Source organism: Recurvomyces mirabilis (assembly GCF_035927965.1).
Source record: "Recurvomyces mirabilis strain CCFEE 5264 chromosome Unknown scaffold_26, whole genome shotgun sequence".
In the NCBI taxonomy this organism is placed as follows: domain Eukaryota; kingdom Fungi; phylum Ascomycota; class Dothideomycetes; order Mycosphaerellales; family Teratosphaeriaceae; genus Recurvomyces; species Recurvomyces mirabilis.
The window spans coordinates 166,597-182,083 of NW_027041960.1; the positions used below are offsets into that span (position 1 = coordinate 166,597).

General features: G+C 52.9%; 6 protein-coding genes across 6 annotated transcripts; 3 read left to right on the plus strand and 3 right to left on the minus strand.

Moving 5' to 3' along the window:
- Nucleotides 1-316: 316 nt before the first annotated feature.
- Nucleotides 317-818, plus strand: ALTA12 (60S acidic ribosomal protein P1; the record flags this gene model as incomplete). The annotated part of the gene is made up of 3 exons (XM_064841251.1): nt 317-385; nt 481-709; nt 772-818. The coding sequence occupies 3 exons, from the start codon at nt 317-319 to the stop codon at nt 816-818; spliced, it is 345 nt and encodes a 114-aa protein (XP_064691115.1).
- Nucleotides 819-1,323: 505 nt separating this feature from the next.
- Nucleotides 1,324-4,238, minus strand: SOG2_2 (RAM signaling network component; the record flags this gene model as incomplete). Its single annotated transcript, XM_064841252.1, has 2 exons — nt 1,324-3,783; nt 3,987-4,238. 2 exons carry the CDS (start codon nt 4,236-4,238, stop codon nt 1,324-1,326), a joined length of 2,712 nt encoding a protein of 903 aa, XP_064691116.1.
- Nucleotides 4,239-4,644: 406 nt separating this feature from the next.
- LTS14_008565 (uncharacterized protein) lies at nt 4,645-5,934 on the plus strand (the record flags this gene model as incomplete). The annotated part of the gene is made up of 2 exons (XM_064841253.1): nt 4,645-5,568; nt 5,623-5,934. The coding sequence occupies 2 exons, from the start codon at nt 4,645-4,647 to the stop codon at nt 5,932-5,934; spliced, it is 1,236 nt and encodes a 411-aa protein (XP_064691117.1).
- A 1,974-nt stretch (nt 5,935-7,908) lies between these two features.
- FOL3 (folylpolyglutamate synthase) lies at nt 7,909-9,405 on the minus strand (the record flags this gene model as incomplete). The annotated part of the gene is made up of 1 exon (XM_064841254.1): nt 7,909-9,405. The coding sequence occupies one exon, from the start codon at nt 9,403-9,405 to the stop codon at nt 7,909-7,911; it is 1,497 nt and encodes a 498-aa protein (XP_064691118.1).
- Nucleotides 9,406-9,909: 504 nt separating this feature from the next.
- UFD2 (Ubiquitin conjugation factor E4) lies at nt 9,910-13,197 on the plus strand (the record flags this gene model as incomplete). The annotated part of the gene is made up of 2 exons (XM_064841255.1): nt 9,910-11,561; nt 11,613-13,197. 2 exons carry the CDS (start codon nt 9,910-9,912, stop codon nt 13,195-13,197), a joined length of 3,237 nt encoding a protein of 1,078 aa, XP_064691119.1.
- Nucleotides 13,198-13,360: 163 nt separating this feature from the next.
- On the minus strand, nt 13,361-13,993 carry LTS14_008568 (uncharacterized protein; the record flags this gene model as incomplete). The annotated part of the gene is made up of 1 exon (XM_064841256.1): nt 13,361-13,993. The coding sequence occupies one exon, from the start codon at nt 13,991-13,993 to the stop codon at nt 13,361-13,363; it is 633 nt and encodes a 210-aa protein (XP_064691120.1).
- Nucleotides 13,994-15,487: the final 1,494 nt, after the last annotated feature.

Genomic DNA, 15,487 nt, shown 5'->3' on the forward strand with positions numbered 1-15,487 from the left:
GACTGTCCTGCACTTCCACTACTGTATCGCAAAGAGGTCGCAGGTCCCACCTTCTCCGCATGACGAACCCAAGCCAAGTGGGGGCTTGATAGTCTCATCAGGCATCAAGGCAGCAACACTAATTCCGCACCAAAATCAAAACTCTTGGCATGCAAGCCGCATTATTGGAATTTGCAGGCGAAGCGCAACCAGCATCTCACTATCCCCACGACAAAATCGACATATTGAGAAGAAGCCCTTCGACGACACCTCGATCGTTCTAGGCATCTCATTACAACACCACACACCACACCTCCCCCACATCACCACAATCAAGATGTCCACCTCCGAGCTTGCCGTCTCCTACGCCGCTCTCATCCTCGCGGATGACGGTGTTGAGATCACTGTACGTACACTCTCCTCTACCACCCACCAGCAGAGCGCATTTGCTCAAGACTACTCAATAGCACGCATGTACTAATACTCCTCATAATATCCCAGGCCGACAAGTTGATGTCCCTCATCACCGCCGCCAAGGTCCCCGAGGTCGAGCCAATCTGGACCACCCTCTTCGCCAAGGCCCTCGAGGGCAAGGACGTCAAGGAAATGCTCCTGAACACCGGCTCTGGCGCTGCGGCTCCCGCTGCTGCCGCCGCCGCCGCGCCTGCTGCTGGTGGTGCCGCGGCTGGTGGTGATGCTGCCCCGGCTGCTGAGGAGAAGAAGGAGGAGGGTGAGTTTGATCTTCTATACTACACAAGCTTGACAGGATGGTCTTCACTAACGTCTTCACAGCCAAGGAGGAGTCCGACGAGGACATGGGCTTCGGTCTCTTCGACTAAGCGCATCATTTCAAGACTCATGTGCACCATGGCGAGAGCATCACAACAATCGCATCGTTCACACGCGCGTTGTAGGCGGGAAACGTAGTGATGGGATATTGTTTACATCATCGGCCACGGCTGAGATAGCTTCATCAATTGAAATCGCTCTTGACTGCCAAATTCGTCGGACTACACATGGACGACACTTTCAAGATCCTGCTTCTCATGTTGTTCTGCTCGGAAGTGTTTGTGTCACATGCTAGGAGTACATGCGATGACCGTTACGAGTACATGGGTATCATACTATGCCGCCTAGATCCTGCTCGTCGCACCTCTTCGCCTCTAGCCTTGACTCCTTCTTGATCGAATAGATCCTGCTTCGATACTCTCGAGATGGCATACAACGACACTGCACTTCGATCACCCTCTCCTTTCCCGCCCACCTCTCTCCTTTGCTCATCGTCCTGCCTATTGTCTGTGGAAAGAATGCGCAAGGAGAAGGTGACTTACCCAAACTTCCAACTCATATCCGTCTCCCCATGCCATTCGAAGACTCATGCACGGATCTCCCAGTCGGCAGCCCGTGTGGGAAATACTCCGTAGGTGTACTCGCCACCGTCGCCTGCGCCGCCGGACCCAGTGCGGCGGAAAGCGGTGTCGCAGGCACCGGAGTCACGTACCCCGAATGCGAGCCCTGACTTCCATTGCTGTAGGATCCAACATTATGGAGATGACCCTGGCTACCAACGACCTGCGCGAGCGCTGCATTGACGCTCGCTGGGAAGGGCGGAGCGAGCCCATTTGGCCCCGCGCCTCCTCCTGTCATAGGACCAAAGGGTTGTCGAAGCGCTTGTTGATAAAGCGGTGATTCGGAAATGACTTTACTCACTTCCTTTACAGCCTTCTGCACCGGTCTCATGACCCCTCGCACACTAGACAGATCTTCCATCCCACTGATCACACTACCAGCAAGTCGTTGCTGCTGTGAGAGGTCCTTGATCTGCGTCGCTAGATCGGTCCAGGATTGCACGAAAGCGTCACAGAGTTGCCAAAAGTCCCGTTGATTTCTGACGCCTGGGTCTTTGAGCTTGACGACTTTGAGACGGGAGTGCAGGAGATTATTCGCCGTGATCACGGCTTCGCATTTCGAGACCGCGGAGGCCCAGTGGTGTGCTGAACGCGTGTGGCCGCCGCCATGCGTTTCTGCGTTGCTCTGTCGTGATGCGAATTCGGTCCTGCAGTGTGGTAAGGACTTTCGTGCCAAGTCCGAGGCGCGTTGTAGCTGGAGATATATGGTGTCGAAGTGTTCGTCGTCGCCATAATCGGGCATGCGGAGGGTGCTACCGGAGATATTCGAGATCTCACTGCGTAGAGTGTTCGTCCTAGATGATGTGTTGGAGGGTACTAGGGTGGAGAGGTCGCTTGATCGTGGTGTCGGGATGCCACCGAAGGAGGATGTGGTGGATGTCATGGTGTTGCTGCGACTAGTGTTCGTGCTGCTTATTGGCACCGGAGGGGCCATCGTGCGTATACTGGCATTACTGCTCATGCTCCGTAGGATGGTGGCGCCACGCGCGCGTTTGCTGTTGATCGGCTTTGGCTGTGTAGGGGTCACCGTCCGGCTGCTCCATGCTCTCGAAGCTCGTGGTGTCTTATTCGGACCAGGTGGCTTCAGCTTGAAGCCGAGACTGCTGCAAATGTTGCGTACCTCTACAGTTGTCATGTAGATCTGCGACATCAAGCAGCGGAGGTAAAGGCCTTCAGTAAGTGAGACAACCCTGTGCGAGTGTTGCTTGAGCTCTTTCACCACCATAGCGTACACCCGAAGGGCGCCCATGGAAGCTTTGGCAATGTTCTGCAATGCAAGATCGTTTTCTCTGTCATCTTCTTCGTGGCCGCTAGCAAGCTTATCCAGGAGTCGATCCAATTCCTCAACCCGCGTGTTGGCGCTGAACATATGCCGTTCAAGCACAGAGCGTTTCGGCGAGCCGTCCTTAACGGCTCTGGCGACTTCGCTGACAGGTCCTTGCAGCTGGAACAGTGAGAAAAGCAGGCGCTTTGAAGCTCGCACGAGATCGCTTGTCTGGACTCGCGAGTGTCGGCTTTCAGGTAAGCTGGAAAGCCTTCTCGAAGCGCCATATCGACCAGCTGGTCCATCTATCGGACTGACCGCGCCGGATGATGTCTCTGTACCACTACTTGCCGTGAGAAAGCCATTAAGGGTTGAGATTGAGCTCGTAGCTCTCGAGTGTGACGCAGACGCTCTAAGCGTGGAAGCCTGGCTAGTGCGTGCAGATTCCGGACCACCCAGACCAGCAAGGCTTTCATGGGTCAAGTTCGTCTTCTTCGGCGCCACTAGACCTTGCCTTCTCGATTTAATGCTAGATGCCGACGATACAGTCTCACTTCTACTGCGACTGATGTCGTTATCACCAGTGTATAATGGAGCGACACCGGGCCCCTTGACTGTGAGCCCATTGCTAGATGGATCTCGTGCGTTAGAGCGTTGTGGTATAGGAGGCGCTTCTCGTGGCGACCTCGTCTGCAAGTCGTCTATGCCGCCAATGCTGGGCCTGACTGGAAAGCGACCAATAGTCACCATCCTCTTTGGCGGTCGCGGCGTCTCGACATTACTCTCATTCAAATCTTCTTCCGAGTTTGTCCTCAGTCGTTCTCGCAGCGATGCAGCCTTAAGATATCGCTTGACCAGCTGACAGACATCCCTTTCCTTTTCTTTCGGAGATGACTCCGCAGACATTGCCTCCTCCTCGTAGACATGAGCTGGTGGGAACTCAAGGGGGTTTTCGGAGAACTTCAGCTTCGTCAAGCTCGGCATGTCTCCCAATGCGTATGGTAGTCGAGTAATCTCATTCTTAATGACGGCTAAGAACTTCAACGAGGTCATACCCTTTATGCTCTCCGGTATGAACGTGATATGATTCTTGCTGACATCAAGAATCTCGAGCGAGCGCATCCGAAGCACCTGACAACTCTTGTTAGCGAACCTCCCATGCATTTGCCTATTAGTCCAATGTCCCTACCACATCTGGAAAGTGTGTAAGCCTATTCGCCCGGAGATTGAGATACTTTAGTCGATGGCATTGCGCGATCTGAGGCGGCAATCGTAGTTCTGGGTTATGCGAAAGCGCAAGTCTATCCCTTCGTCAGCCACACGTGTCTCTTCACCTCCCTGCTGCCATTGTCCTTCGCATACCGCTCCACCCGATCTCTGATCAATGCCACCACTTCTACAGGCAGCGCGGGTATTTCCAAGTGACTCAGATTCAGCGTCGACCCGGTCTGCGACTGCAAATGCCCTCCCACCAGCCCAGCGGCCTTGATGTGGGCCTGTTGCTCCGCATCGCTTTCCAATTGTCGCTGGGTGAATGCTACCAACTCCGCCACCGTCATCGGAGGTTGTTCGCTCTCCGTCGCCATGTGTGCATCGTCGCCCAGGATATCCACGGTATTTTTGCCTCCTTCTACCTTTGACGGGAGCAGAAGGAAAGTCACACACGAGTCCCTGACCGCGGTACCTGCATGTGTACTCACTAGCGGCACACGCGAGCGTTTTGCCTTGCAGTAGATACGCCACGCTACATTTGTCACCCCTTAAAGCCAATAGTGTGTTAGCGGGTGCTGCTGAAGACATATTAATCTACTCTGCTGCTCATTTTCACACATCATTAAGTCGACAGTATAGTTGCAGCCAGGGACAGACGGCAAATCAGCAGGAGGCTCTTGAGTCGAAGACTATTCGTTTGATACCATTGCTACACTGCTTCCTTGCCAAGCACACAAACTTCTTTCAACAAGCCAATGAGGTCCTGAACATGGCTTCCCCATGATCACCTGGAACCGCGCATGCAGAGGCGCGCAACACTTCACACTCCAACCAGCGACAAATCGAAGATGGCTTTCTCAAAATTCACTGGAGTGGCTGGCTGCAAGACCGATTCAGTCATACATCTCGACATCTCGTGACCCATATCTGAATCTCTCTATCGAGCATTACCTACTGCAGAAATCGGCACCTGACTCGACCATATTACTCCTGTATATCAATCGACCCAGCATTATCATAGGACGAAACCAGAACCCATGGTCGGAAGTGAATCTCGCTCTACTCGACTCTGCTCGGAATGCAAGGCCAGAAACCGAGCCGTCTGGCCTAGGAGTAGTCGATCTTGTGCGGAGACGAAGTGGTGGCGGTACCGTCTTCCACGACGAAGGCAACGTCAACTGGACTGTGATCTGCCCGCCCAGGACCTTCACGCGCGACAAGCATGCGGAAATGGTTACCCGAGCATTACGCAGCTGCGGCGTGGCGCGTGCCAAGGTTAATGAACGACACGACATCGTCCTTGATCAAGGTCAGACGGTGGCAGACGTTGACCGCGCAAATATGCATGTCACGCCTTATACGCACTCAAGCCACCCCAGTAGACCGCTGAAGGTGTCCGGGTCTGCATACAAGCTGACAAGGCAGCGAGCTCTGCATCATGGTACCTGCCTGCTCTCTTCGCCAAATCTGAACGTTATACCGCACTACCTGCACTCCCCTGCCAAACCGTACATAACTGCACGTGGCGTGGAGAGTGTGAGTTCGCCTGTCGGTAATATACTACTCGAAAACGAAGAGTTCATTGCTGCTGTGCAGAAGCACTTTGCGCTGATGTATACTGCTGGCGAAAGCATAGAGGCACTTGAAGTGGGCGATGAATGGCTCGAGAATGACACAGCGCGCAAAGGATATGATGAGCTCAAGGTATTGCCAATGATTCTGTCTCCACTATCGATATGTCGGCTGATCCTTCCATAGTCGCTCGACTGGACATACCTGCAGACGCCACAATTTACCGTTTCGAATGCTTCCGACATACCCGCTACTGTGGATCTGGACCTGACAGTACGCAACGGTATCGTTAGCGCTGGTACCCTGGCCCGTCGAGGTGCCTCAGAGACTATTGATTCGCGGGAAAGCGTTGCTCGTCCGAAACTACATGAGATCGAGTCCTGGCCGAGCGGTCTCCAGGCGATGTTTCCCGAGGTCACTAACGCTGAGCGTGATAGACTGGCTGCTTGGCTTAAGGAGGTATTGCCTCCTTCTCATGTGGCATCTAGCACTGTATGAGACCGGTTGTATCAGACTTTTGCACAACAAACTCGTTCCTGGTGTGTGGGAGGCTGAGGAACGGGGCCAGCGGACCTGTCGAGGACACCGAATCGGCTGGGGAAGTTGTGAGTCACGAGACAAAAGGTCTTCGAAGGCAGAAGAATCAGAGCAGAAAGGGCAAGACTGATAGCAAGCTATTCTTCTCAGACTCTTATTTCTTTCACTCGAGATGAATAGAGCTCATACCGTATTTCTCCAAGTCAGAGTTCAGTAGCAAGCCTTGCACTTTCTGCGATCGACAGGTGATTTTGCTCACAACTGATCACAAATGAACGAGTCGAAGGCACTCTTGGGCACCAACCAGCCTCGCAGTCTCGTCGTATCTGCTAACACGTCTCTTGCTAATTGGAAGAAGTCGTCTACCTGCAGAATGCGCGAGATCAGCGCATGACGGAGCTCTTCTGTGACTCCTTATGCAAAGCCGCCGAGCGAATCCATACTTGGTTCTTCTCGAGCACCTTCGCGATCTAGCCATGGATCCTTCCCCTGAAAGACAAGTTCGCAGTGTCCTCTGACCACACCCGTCATCATGAACTACCCTCGACCGCCACCCTCTTCCACAAATGCCCGGAACAGCCCTCGTTACCAAATATATGCTACAGACGCTTCAGGCGCATGTATATGAGTGCTATGGGCAATCCTCTGTTGTAGTCGCTTTGACCGACGAGCCCTCGGCTCGTTCCACTCTGGTCCCATCCTGCTCTCGCAAAGCCTCCGGCGGCGCGCATTCTGCACCTCCAGAAGATCCACCTGCATTCGGAGATCCTGCAACGTAAGCGAAACGGGATAACGCTGTTGCGAACGGACAGTAGACAATTGCTTGCCGTGCTCTTCCAGAAATTTCAAAGCTAACCTATCCCACGTGGCTATCAGGAGTGGAATGGAGCTGACATCTGCTCGAGGATCTGTTCCATCAGATTGAACGGGCCAAGTGGGCACGATAGAGACAGTCTCGTGCTCGACGACCGGTCTCATATTCTCCAAGACTGCCATGAATAGTTCCGTTTGCATAAATGGAGGTGCAACAGAAACATTCGCCTGTGCTCCATCCCGACCAACATCGAGCCTGCATACAATGGATGGCAACGAGTAGATCATGCACAAGTGCCTCATGAGCGACAGGATAGGTGTACTGGATTCCACCAAAGCCTTGCGTAGAGCAACAAGGCGCGGAAAATCGTTCTCACAACTGCTTTCGAAAGCCCAGACATTCTGACCATAGTAAACATCCAGGCTCTCTCTTCTAAGATATCGTCTGGTAAGCGCGATCGTTGGCTGCAAGTGGCTGCGGAATGGCAACGGGATCGATTCGACGGTCATTTGAGTATAGATTCGATCATGAAGTTCCGCTGGCAGGTCAAGGAAGCGGATGGTCAGACATTCGGGTATGGTCGGCAGATGGTCCAAAAGACATGGGGAGATTGTGCTTCTGAGGAGAGTCAGTTCCGAAGGCATGGATGCAAACATCCAGCGTGTAGATCAATATAACTCTTGGAGGAGTGGTGCTCATGATGAAGTTATCGGAAGAGATGAGACGGGCGCTTGGGTTGTGGCTAGCCTTGTTGTGGCGGCGAGCCTTGATGCCTTCGGCACTTCGATCATGCTACTGCATGCATGCTCGCTGCTGATCGTGTTCCATCTACTCCACCTATGCTGCCAGCAGCCATATCGTTCCTCAAGTGAGCACATTCTCTAACTATCAGATTCGAAATGCCCGGCGCTGCAGGTCCGCTCCCATTGATGAACGTCCTCGACTTGACTGCACGCAGCCGGAGCACTACTCCGATCACAGGTCGAGGAATGTGAAGCTAGCCATCGTGTGGGAATAGACGATGCAATGCTCGAGTCTTGGCCCAAGAAATTTTACTGTTTATCTTTCGTCTATCAACCCAGCTTCTCATCGACATCCTGTAGCGAACGGTCTCCGACCCGTCATCCTTTGGCTTTTGACTCGGATGCCCGCAGAAGTCTCAGGACGTCAGCTACAAGATACAGACTACCTGCAATCACAATCGGAAGTTGATGGTCAAGGCCGCCATTCTGAATGGAGACTTCATGGGCTGCACGAAGAGCACCTAGCAAGTCTGACCCGAAAGCTTGCCCAGGATTGCATCCGTCGACGCTCTTCACAGTCTTGACTATATCAGCAGATTTCATGGGCTCAACCCACGGCATGCCATCTACCGGACCGAATTCAACAGCGATGACAGTATCCCCCCGTCGCAGAATAATTCCGAGAATATCGTCTACCTCCTTTGTCGAAGTGAAAGCCAGCACCCAGACGATAGGATCTGCATTCTGCATTTCGCGATCCAAGGACATCTCAAGCATCTTTGCGGCCTGCGGATTGTGGGCACCGTCTAAGAGCACGCCCTCTTCTCGCGGAATACCAAGCGTACGCAGGTCGATCTTTTGTAGACGGCCGGGTACAGTAGATAAAGGCATGTTGAGCATGGCGGTGGCCAGCTCGCGAGCAGGAAGATGATCTTCGAGGCCTTCGACCATGGCGGACATCGACTCGCGAGGGTAGCAAGCAACATCCGGCTTATCCTTCTGCTTGAACTCTCGAGGGTACAGTCTGAGTTCTTGCAACGCTGTAAGAGTAGCGCGAAACGCAACGCTGAAGTTGTCACGATAGTAGATTGGGAGATCCTGGCTTTCATGGTGAGACCAGAAGTGATTCCGACGATCGACGGGCGTACTGCTGTCGTAGGCGAGATGTGCCACGGGCAGACTTCGCGACTTCCACTCAACCACTCGGTTGTCTTGGGCTTGCGCCTCGATAACGTCCTGGACTTCGATATTGTTGCTTGCATCATAGACGACAGGTACTCCAGGCTTGATGATCCCTGCTTTCTGGCGAGCTATCTCCGTGAGTGTATTGCCAAGGAAGCCCTGATGATCAAGTCCAACTGCCGTTATTGCGGTGACCAGCGGTGGCGCCCGGACTGCCATGCCACCGGCCTCAGCTTGCCGAGATTCGGCACTCATTTGAGCAATAATGTTGGTAGCGTCAAGTCGTCCACCCATGCCCACCTCAACTACGCCAATATCTACGTTCTCATGATTGAAGATCTCGAATGCAGTGGCAGTTAGCAGCTCAAACTCGCTGGCGTCGATACCTTCCCGGTCATTGCGCTTGAGCACTTGACGCTCAATATGATCGAACAGCTTGAAAGGTACTGTTTTCTGGTTGATGGTAATGCAGTCCCAGCGATCGATCAAATGTGGGCTCATGAAGCGAGCGTGGGAGAGTCTCGGTTGGTTCATCTCCTTACGATAATTCGAGTCGTTATAGAGGTCGAGCATGCTTGAGATTTGTGTACAGACGGAGCCTTTGCCGTTCGTGCCAGCGACGTGTACTGCGCGCCATGGTAGCGGGGTATCCTGCAATAAGCGTGAGATGCGTTGTAGGCCGAGTTCAATCATGTCGTTTCTAGGCGGTATTTACTGCAGATCATAGTCTGTGCCAGCGACTCGGGGGATGCTACAAGACGTGAAGATCAACTTCCCATGAAAGTCTCAGCCACTGGCCGCATGTCTACGGAGTCCAGTCACAGTAGTCCACAGTCCGTGTCCGGTGTATTCGAGACAAGTGAGGTGAATGGTTGAGATGTATGGACACCTCATCCGGAATAGTAAGTGAATGGAAAAGGAAAGAACGAACTTGCGCGCTAGTTGTCTTATCGATAACTCTAGATTGCCTCTACAATCGCGCCTATGGATGAGCTCATCGCTGCCTGAATAATACATCCGCACACGACGAGGTGAGGACTACAAGCACACACACTGCTTGCTGCCAGATATATCCTGCACACGAAACCCCGCTCTTCATCCACAGGCCTAGAGATTCGAGGAGCATGAGCATGAGCCTTTAGTAATCACACTATCGCTTGCTCAACACTACAGCAGCCGTACACGACCACAGCCACCATGGTAGACTCGACAATGTCGGACGCCGACAAGATCCGGCAGAAGCGTCTTGCAAAGCTAGGAGGGGCGCCATCAGCAGCTCCAACACAAGCTGGGGACCCATCAGCCGAAAGCAACTTAACCCCTGCGACCAGCTCCACACCCATACCACAAGCATCACAAGAGGCATCGAAGCAGTCACCACCCGCTAATGGCACTGCAAACCCTTTCACACAGCTTGGTATGAAGCAGGAGCAAGAGGCGGAGAAAAAGGCCGCACCACAGATCAAGATCCGGCCACGACCAGATGCGCCACGACCACGATCAAGGACACGCGAGACTGAAAGCTTGGAAGTATGGCAGGACAGAAACATGCGAGCCGTGTTCCGTGTCACACTACAGCCCGAGGATGTCAAGGACAGTCACGGCCATCAACTTGCTTTCCTTACCAGTACGAGAGATGATCTGGAGGAAAGCAGTCAGCCACTTCTGTTGAACACGGAAATCCTCGAGGGCGCGATCACGGAGGCAGCAAGCAAAGCACCTCGTGGCAAGCCCTTCGAGTATCTCCTGTCGTGCTTCAAGCGGGTGAGCAGAGGTCTGCGAGAGGGCAGATTCAGTGGTGATGTGGATGCAAAGCGCACCATCCTTAAGGAGGCCCAGCGATTATGCATGTCTTACTGTATCTTCGCTGTGACTATGCCAGAGATGTTCGGGGAGAACGTGTCGCCCGTCAATCCACTTGTCGACCATCTGCTGCAGGAGCCGGAAAGTGATTTCGGTATCTGCACGGATTTCCTGACAGAGGCTAAGAACCGCATGGAGGAAGAAGATGGCATGAAAGAGGCTCTGATAGGTGCGGCGGAGGAGCTCAGCCGGCAACTCGCATCCCTAGATCTTAACGGTAACTACAGGAACCATGTCGTGGCTTTGCGGAATCTTGTGCGCTTCAAGGAGATTGCTGCAGTCATCACAGAATCACCAATGTTCGCACCCAAACATGTTGCTGCACAGGACATTGAGACGCAAACTCTCTTGGGACCTTTCTTTCGTCTGTCCCCAATGCAGCTTGAGGTGGCGAAGAACTACTTCTCATCGCCAAAGACCCGCGATCGGAATTTCATCGCATCGGCACAGAATGCTCTCCGTATGACGCTACGCGAGCACCAAGATCAGCTAGCCATGCTCGCCGAGGTCATTGTGAAGTCTAGCCCGGCTGCTCGAGAGAGGATGCTTGACTGGTTTGCCCTTTGCGTGAACAAGAATCAGAAGAAGCGTGCTATGAGAGTGGACTACAAGACAGTCTCCTCGGATGGCTTCATGCTCAATGTCACGAACGTGCTCGATAGACTTTGCGACCCATTTATGGATGCGCAATTCGGCAAGATCGACCGTATCGATGCGAACTATCTGCGAAGACAGCCGCGCGTGGACATCAGCGAAGAGACCAAGATCAACGCAGATCAGAAGACTGCGGATGCCTTTTATGGGCAGGAAGTAGAGGGTACCAATAACTTCATCTCCGAGGTCTTCTTTCTGACTGTCGCTTCACACCACTACGGCACTGAGGCTGCACAGGAGCGTTTACAAATCATGCGCAAGTCAGTAAAGCGCTTAGAGCAGGATCTGGCGTCAATGGAAGGCGACCGAGAGAAATTCGCAAGCGATCCTAGGTAGGTCTAGCATGCATCGAGTTCATAAAATCCGGCTAACTCTTGCTGCAGATATCTTGCTAGGTACGAGCAAGCGCTTGCAAAGTACAAGGAACAAGTCGACGACACATGGTCACTTATACACTCCACCTATGGCGTACTTTGCGACGACGTGAGTCAAGCACGAAGCATGCAGTTTATGCGTTATGTCATCGTCTGGATCTTGCGACTAGCTTCCGGTCAGAACGTGCCTCAGCAGGCACTACAACTTCCGCTGCCCGAAGAGCAACCAGACGTCTTCAAGTGCCTGCCCGAGTACTTCCTCGAGGATATTGTGGACAATTTTAAGTTCATTGTCGGCAATATCCCACACATCATCACGCCACAACAGTCCGAGGAGATTGTTCAGGTCTGTGTGACCTTCCTGAGGAATACGGAGTACGTCAAGAACCCTGGTGTGAAGTCAGGACTCGTCACAATTCTCTACTATGGTGTACAGCCGTACTCCCGCAACAGCTCCCGAGGCTTACTTGGCGATCTGCTGATCAGCTCTCCTTTCGCCCACAAGCACTTGCTTCATGCGCTCATGAAGTTCTACATCGAAGCCGAATCGACTGGTACGCACACACAATTCTACGACAAGTTCAATATTCGCTACGAGATCTTCCAGGTCATCAAGTGCATATGGGTAAACACGATGTACCGTGAGAATCTCGCCAAGGAGGCCAGAATCAACACAGACTTCTTCGTACGCTTCGTCAATATGATTGTCAACGATGTGACTTTCGTGCTCGACGAGAGCTTGACCGCCTTCACCAAAATCAACGAACTAACTACCGAGGTTAATTCGCCTTCCTTTGCAGCTCTGGACGAGGACCAGAAGAAGGAGAAGACGGAGCTTCTAGAGGATCAAAAGGGCAAGGCCAAGAGCTACATGTCTCTCACACGCGAGAGCATGGAGACTTTGATCCTGTTCACGGAAGCACTACCGGAAGCCTTTACGATGGTGGAGGTCGTGAACAGGCTCGCAGCTATGTTGGATTCCAACCTCAACATCCTCGTTGGCGACAAACGCGCCAATCTTATCATTGTGAATCCACAGGAGTACAAGTTCGACCCGAAGGCTCTACTCCAGGATATCGTCAAGGTCTTCATCAACTTGTCCGGCAGGGATCTGTTCGTCAACGCCATCGCTACAGACGGTCGTTCCTACAAACCCGAAAACTTCCACAGCGCAGCTAAGCTCATGACGGAAAAGGTATACATGGCACCCGAGGAGATCAATGCCTGGAACAATCTCGGTCAGAAGGTAGCCGAGCACGCCGCAAACCTAGCTCAGGAAGAGGAGGACCTCGGCGAGCCACCAGATGAGTTCTTGGACCCGTTGATGGCGGACTTGATGACGGATCCTGTTATCTTGCCTTCGAGCAAGACGACGATTGATCGTGGTACTATCAAGTCCCATCTTCTCTCTGATGCTACCGATCCTTTCAATAGGGCACCGTTGAAGTTGGAGGATGTTATTGAGGATGCGGAGATGAAAAGGCGGATCAATGAGTGGAGGCAGGAAAGGCTTGCGGCAAGGAGGGCGGAGAAGGAGGCCGCCGCTGCTGCCGCTGATGCTGGCGGAGGGGAGGCGATGGACACGAGTCAGTAGTGTCAGAGAAGAACGAAGTTGGTGGTGATGTGATGATTGGATTGAGATGAGGACGGGTACCCTTGGCTCCTAGCTGCGTAAGAAGTGTCATGTCTATGAGTACTTCAAGCAGCCAATAGAACCAGTATCCTACCCATTTGTATCCACAGCATACAGCGCTCTGTCACCGCTCGCGATACCGACGGCTCGTCGACGCCGACTTGGCCTCAAGTACTCGAGGCTCATAGACGACTCTCGACGGCCTCGATGCCCTCGATGCTACCTTCGAGTGCATTCGAGTCCGTCGAGAGTGATGGCTGACGTCTCCCAAGGACATCAAAGCACGAAGTTTGGTAATGGCTTTGGCCAACGCTCGCACCCCCTCCCCGAGTTCCTGACTGCGCATACTCCTCCACCACAACCACATGAGCCGCCCACGCCTAGGTCCCAGCAAGTTCGAACGCGCCGCCTCGTCCTTGAAACTCTGTATCTCTGCTTCCAGCCGCTGCGCGTGCACCACATACGTATCATCCAGCAGGCGCGAGTACTTTGCCGTGGCCTCGCGACGGATTATCTGACATATATGCAGGAGGTCGGGTTGTAGAGCCTTCCGGGCCGTGGCTGCAGTTTCTTCCTTGCTTACTGCCTCGAGTTGATTTGCGAAGATGTAATCGTAGATCATGAGGCGGAGTTCAGGGGGCATAGCAAGAATATGCGGCTCCCTAGTATTGCTGGCAGCATCGATGTTGATGGCGGTGTTGTCAGCTGGCTGCACTTGAGTCTCCTGCATAGCGGCAAGGTCGCTGGCGGAGGTCATGGAGTAAGCTGAGATTGATGATTGAGGGCAGACTGTGTGGCCGAGATAGCTGAAGCCGTAGCCCACTTCTGTAGGAGAAGAGTCGATCCCACATACCATTCAAAGAAGCAATGAGGCACGATGTCACGAGTGTCTCCAACACGGAATGTTAGTGGATAGATCTGTAGTCTAGCGCACATCAAATCTCGTGAATGTACTGGACACTTTGGCCTGCTGTGTCGATCCCGCAAGCAGGAGTAAGGACACTCCTGCTTCGAGGCTGTCTATCATCAATAATGAGTGTCCTTGTAGATCTACCACACCATTCGCTGTGTGAGTGTAACAGTGAAGCGGCTTCCTTGCACTGCCACTTGAGCTACGGAACAGGGCTTGCCAGACTCTGAGTACATGTATTGACAATAGTATTGAGATGCATTCGTAGAACAACTAGATTGTTCCAATACTGCGGAACAGAACACAAAGTGCTCCTGATACAAGGCTATATCTCTATATTGGCAGCCAATAGGCTGGCTAAGCTAGGTCATTACATTATGTTACTATCTGTTGAATATCCTGGCCGTTCTGCCACTCCCGGTGAAGAACTCCGCGGGCGATGCAGCATAGGGTATATACAACGCTAGAACGATGCAATGCTTGCAACGCAAATGGCCTCCCAGAAAGACAAGTGCTTGATTTACGTATCATCATAACACTGCGAGGGCACCCAGGACTGCTGCAAGACCTATACCATAGCCAAGGATCGATTTACTGGAAGCGCTGTTGGTTGTTGATCCGGCAGGGTCAGTGGGCTTGGCCGTGCCAGAAGGTGATGATGAGGTGTATGTCTGGTTCGAGCCACCAGAGATAATCGCTACTGGTACGTATGTGACTTGGTTGCCAGTGAGTGTGGTCGTCTGCGATGCAAATGCTGTACCGTTGGCCGATACACCAGTGCAGACAGCAGAAGAGTTGCCGTGTAGTGCGCAGTTGACAGTGGTCACGGGATGTTGTAATTTGCCTCCTGACGACATTACTCTGTCCATGTATTAGTCTTGGTATGGAGACGCGGCTTGCAGCATGAAGCTTGGCGGAGCTTGAGAGATGGTGAACTTACGATGCACGATCACCATCTGTCCATGTGTATGCCAGAGTACTTGGCCCTTCTGTTACTGTGATCGTGGAGTTGAGTGCACATCCTGTTGCGCATGCGTTTTGTGCTGTTAAACAGCTTATGGCGTAGACGGTTGATGATGGTGCCTGAATGAGCGTTGCATGTCAGTCTCCACTTCACGTTTTCACAGAGCGAGAGACCACGTACAGCTGTGATTATTGACGCTCCTAGGTTTGATGCGTGCACCGGGAGGAACAGCGATACTGTCGGTCCAGCATTCGTCCCAGGGTTCGTCTGAGCGATCGCTTGACCTGCAAGAGCGGCTGCTGCGGCGAAAAATGGTGTGGCGTGCATTGTAAGATAAGCGCTCAGCAGTAGGTCGATTAGTGGAATCTATGTGCCGT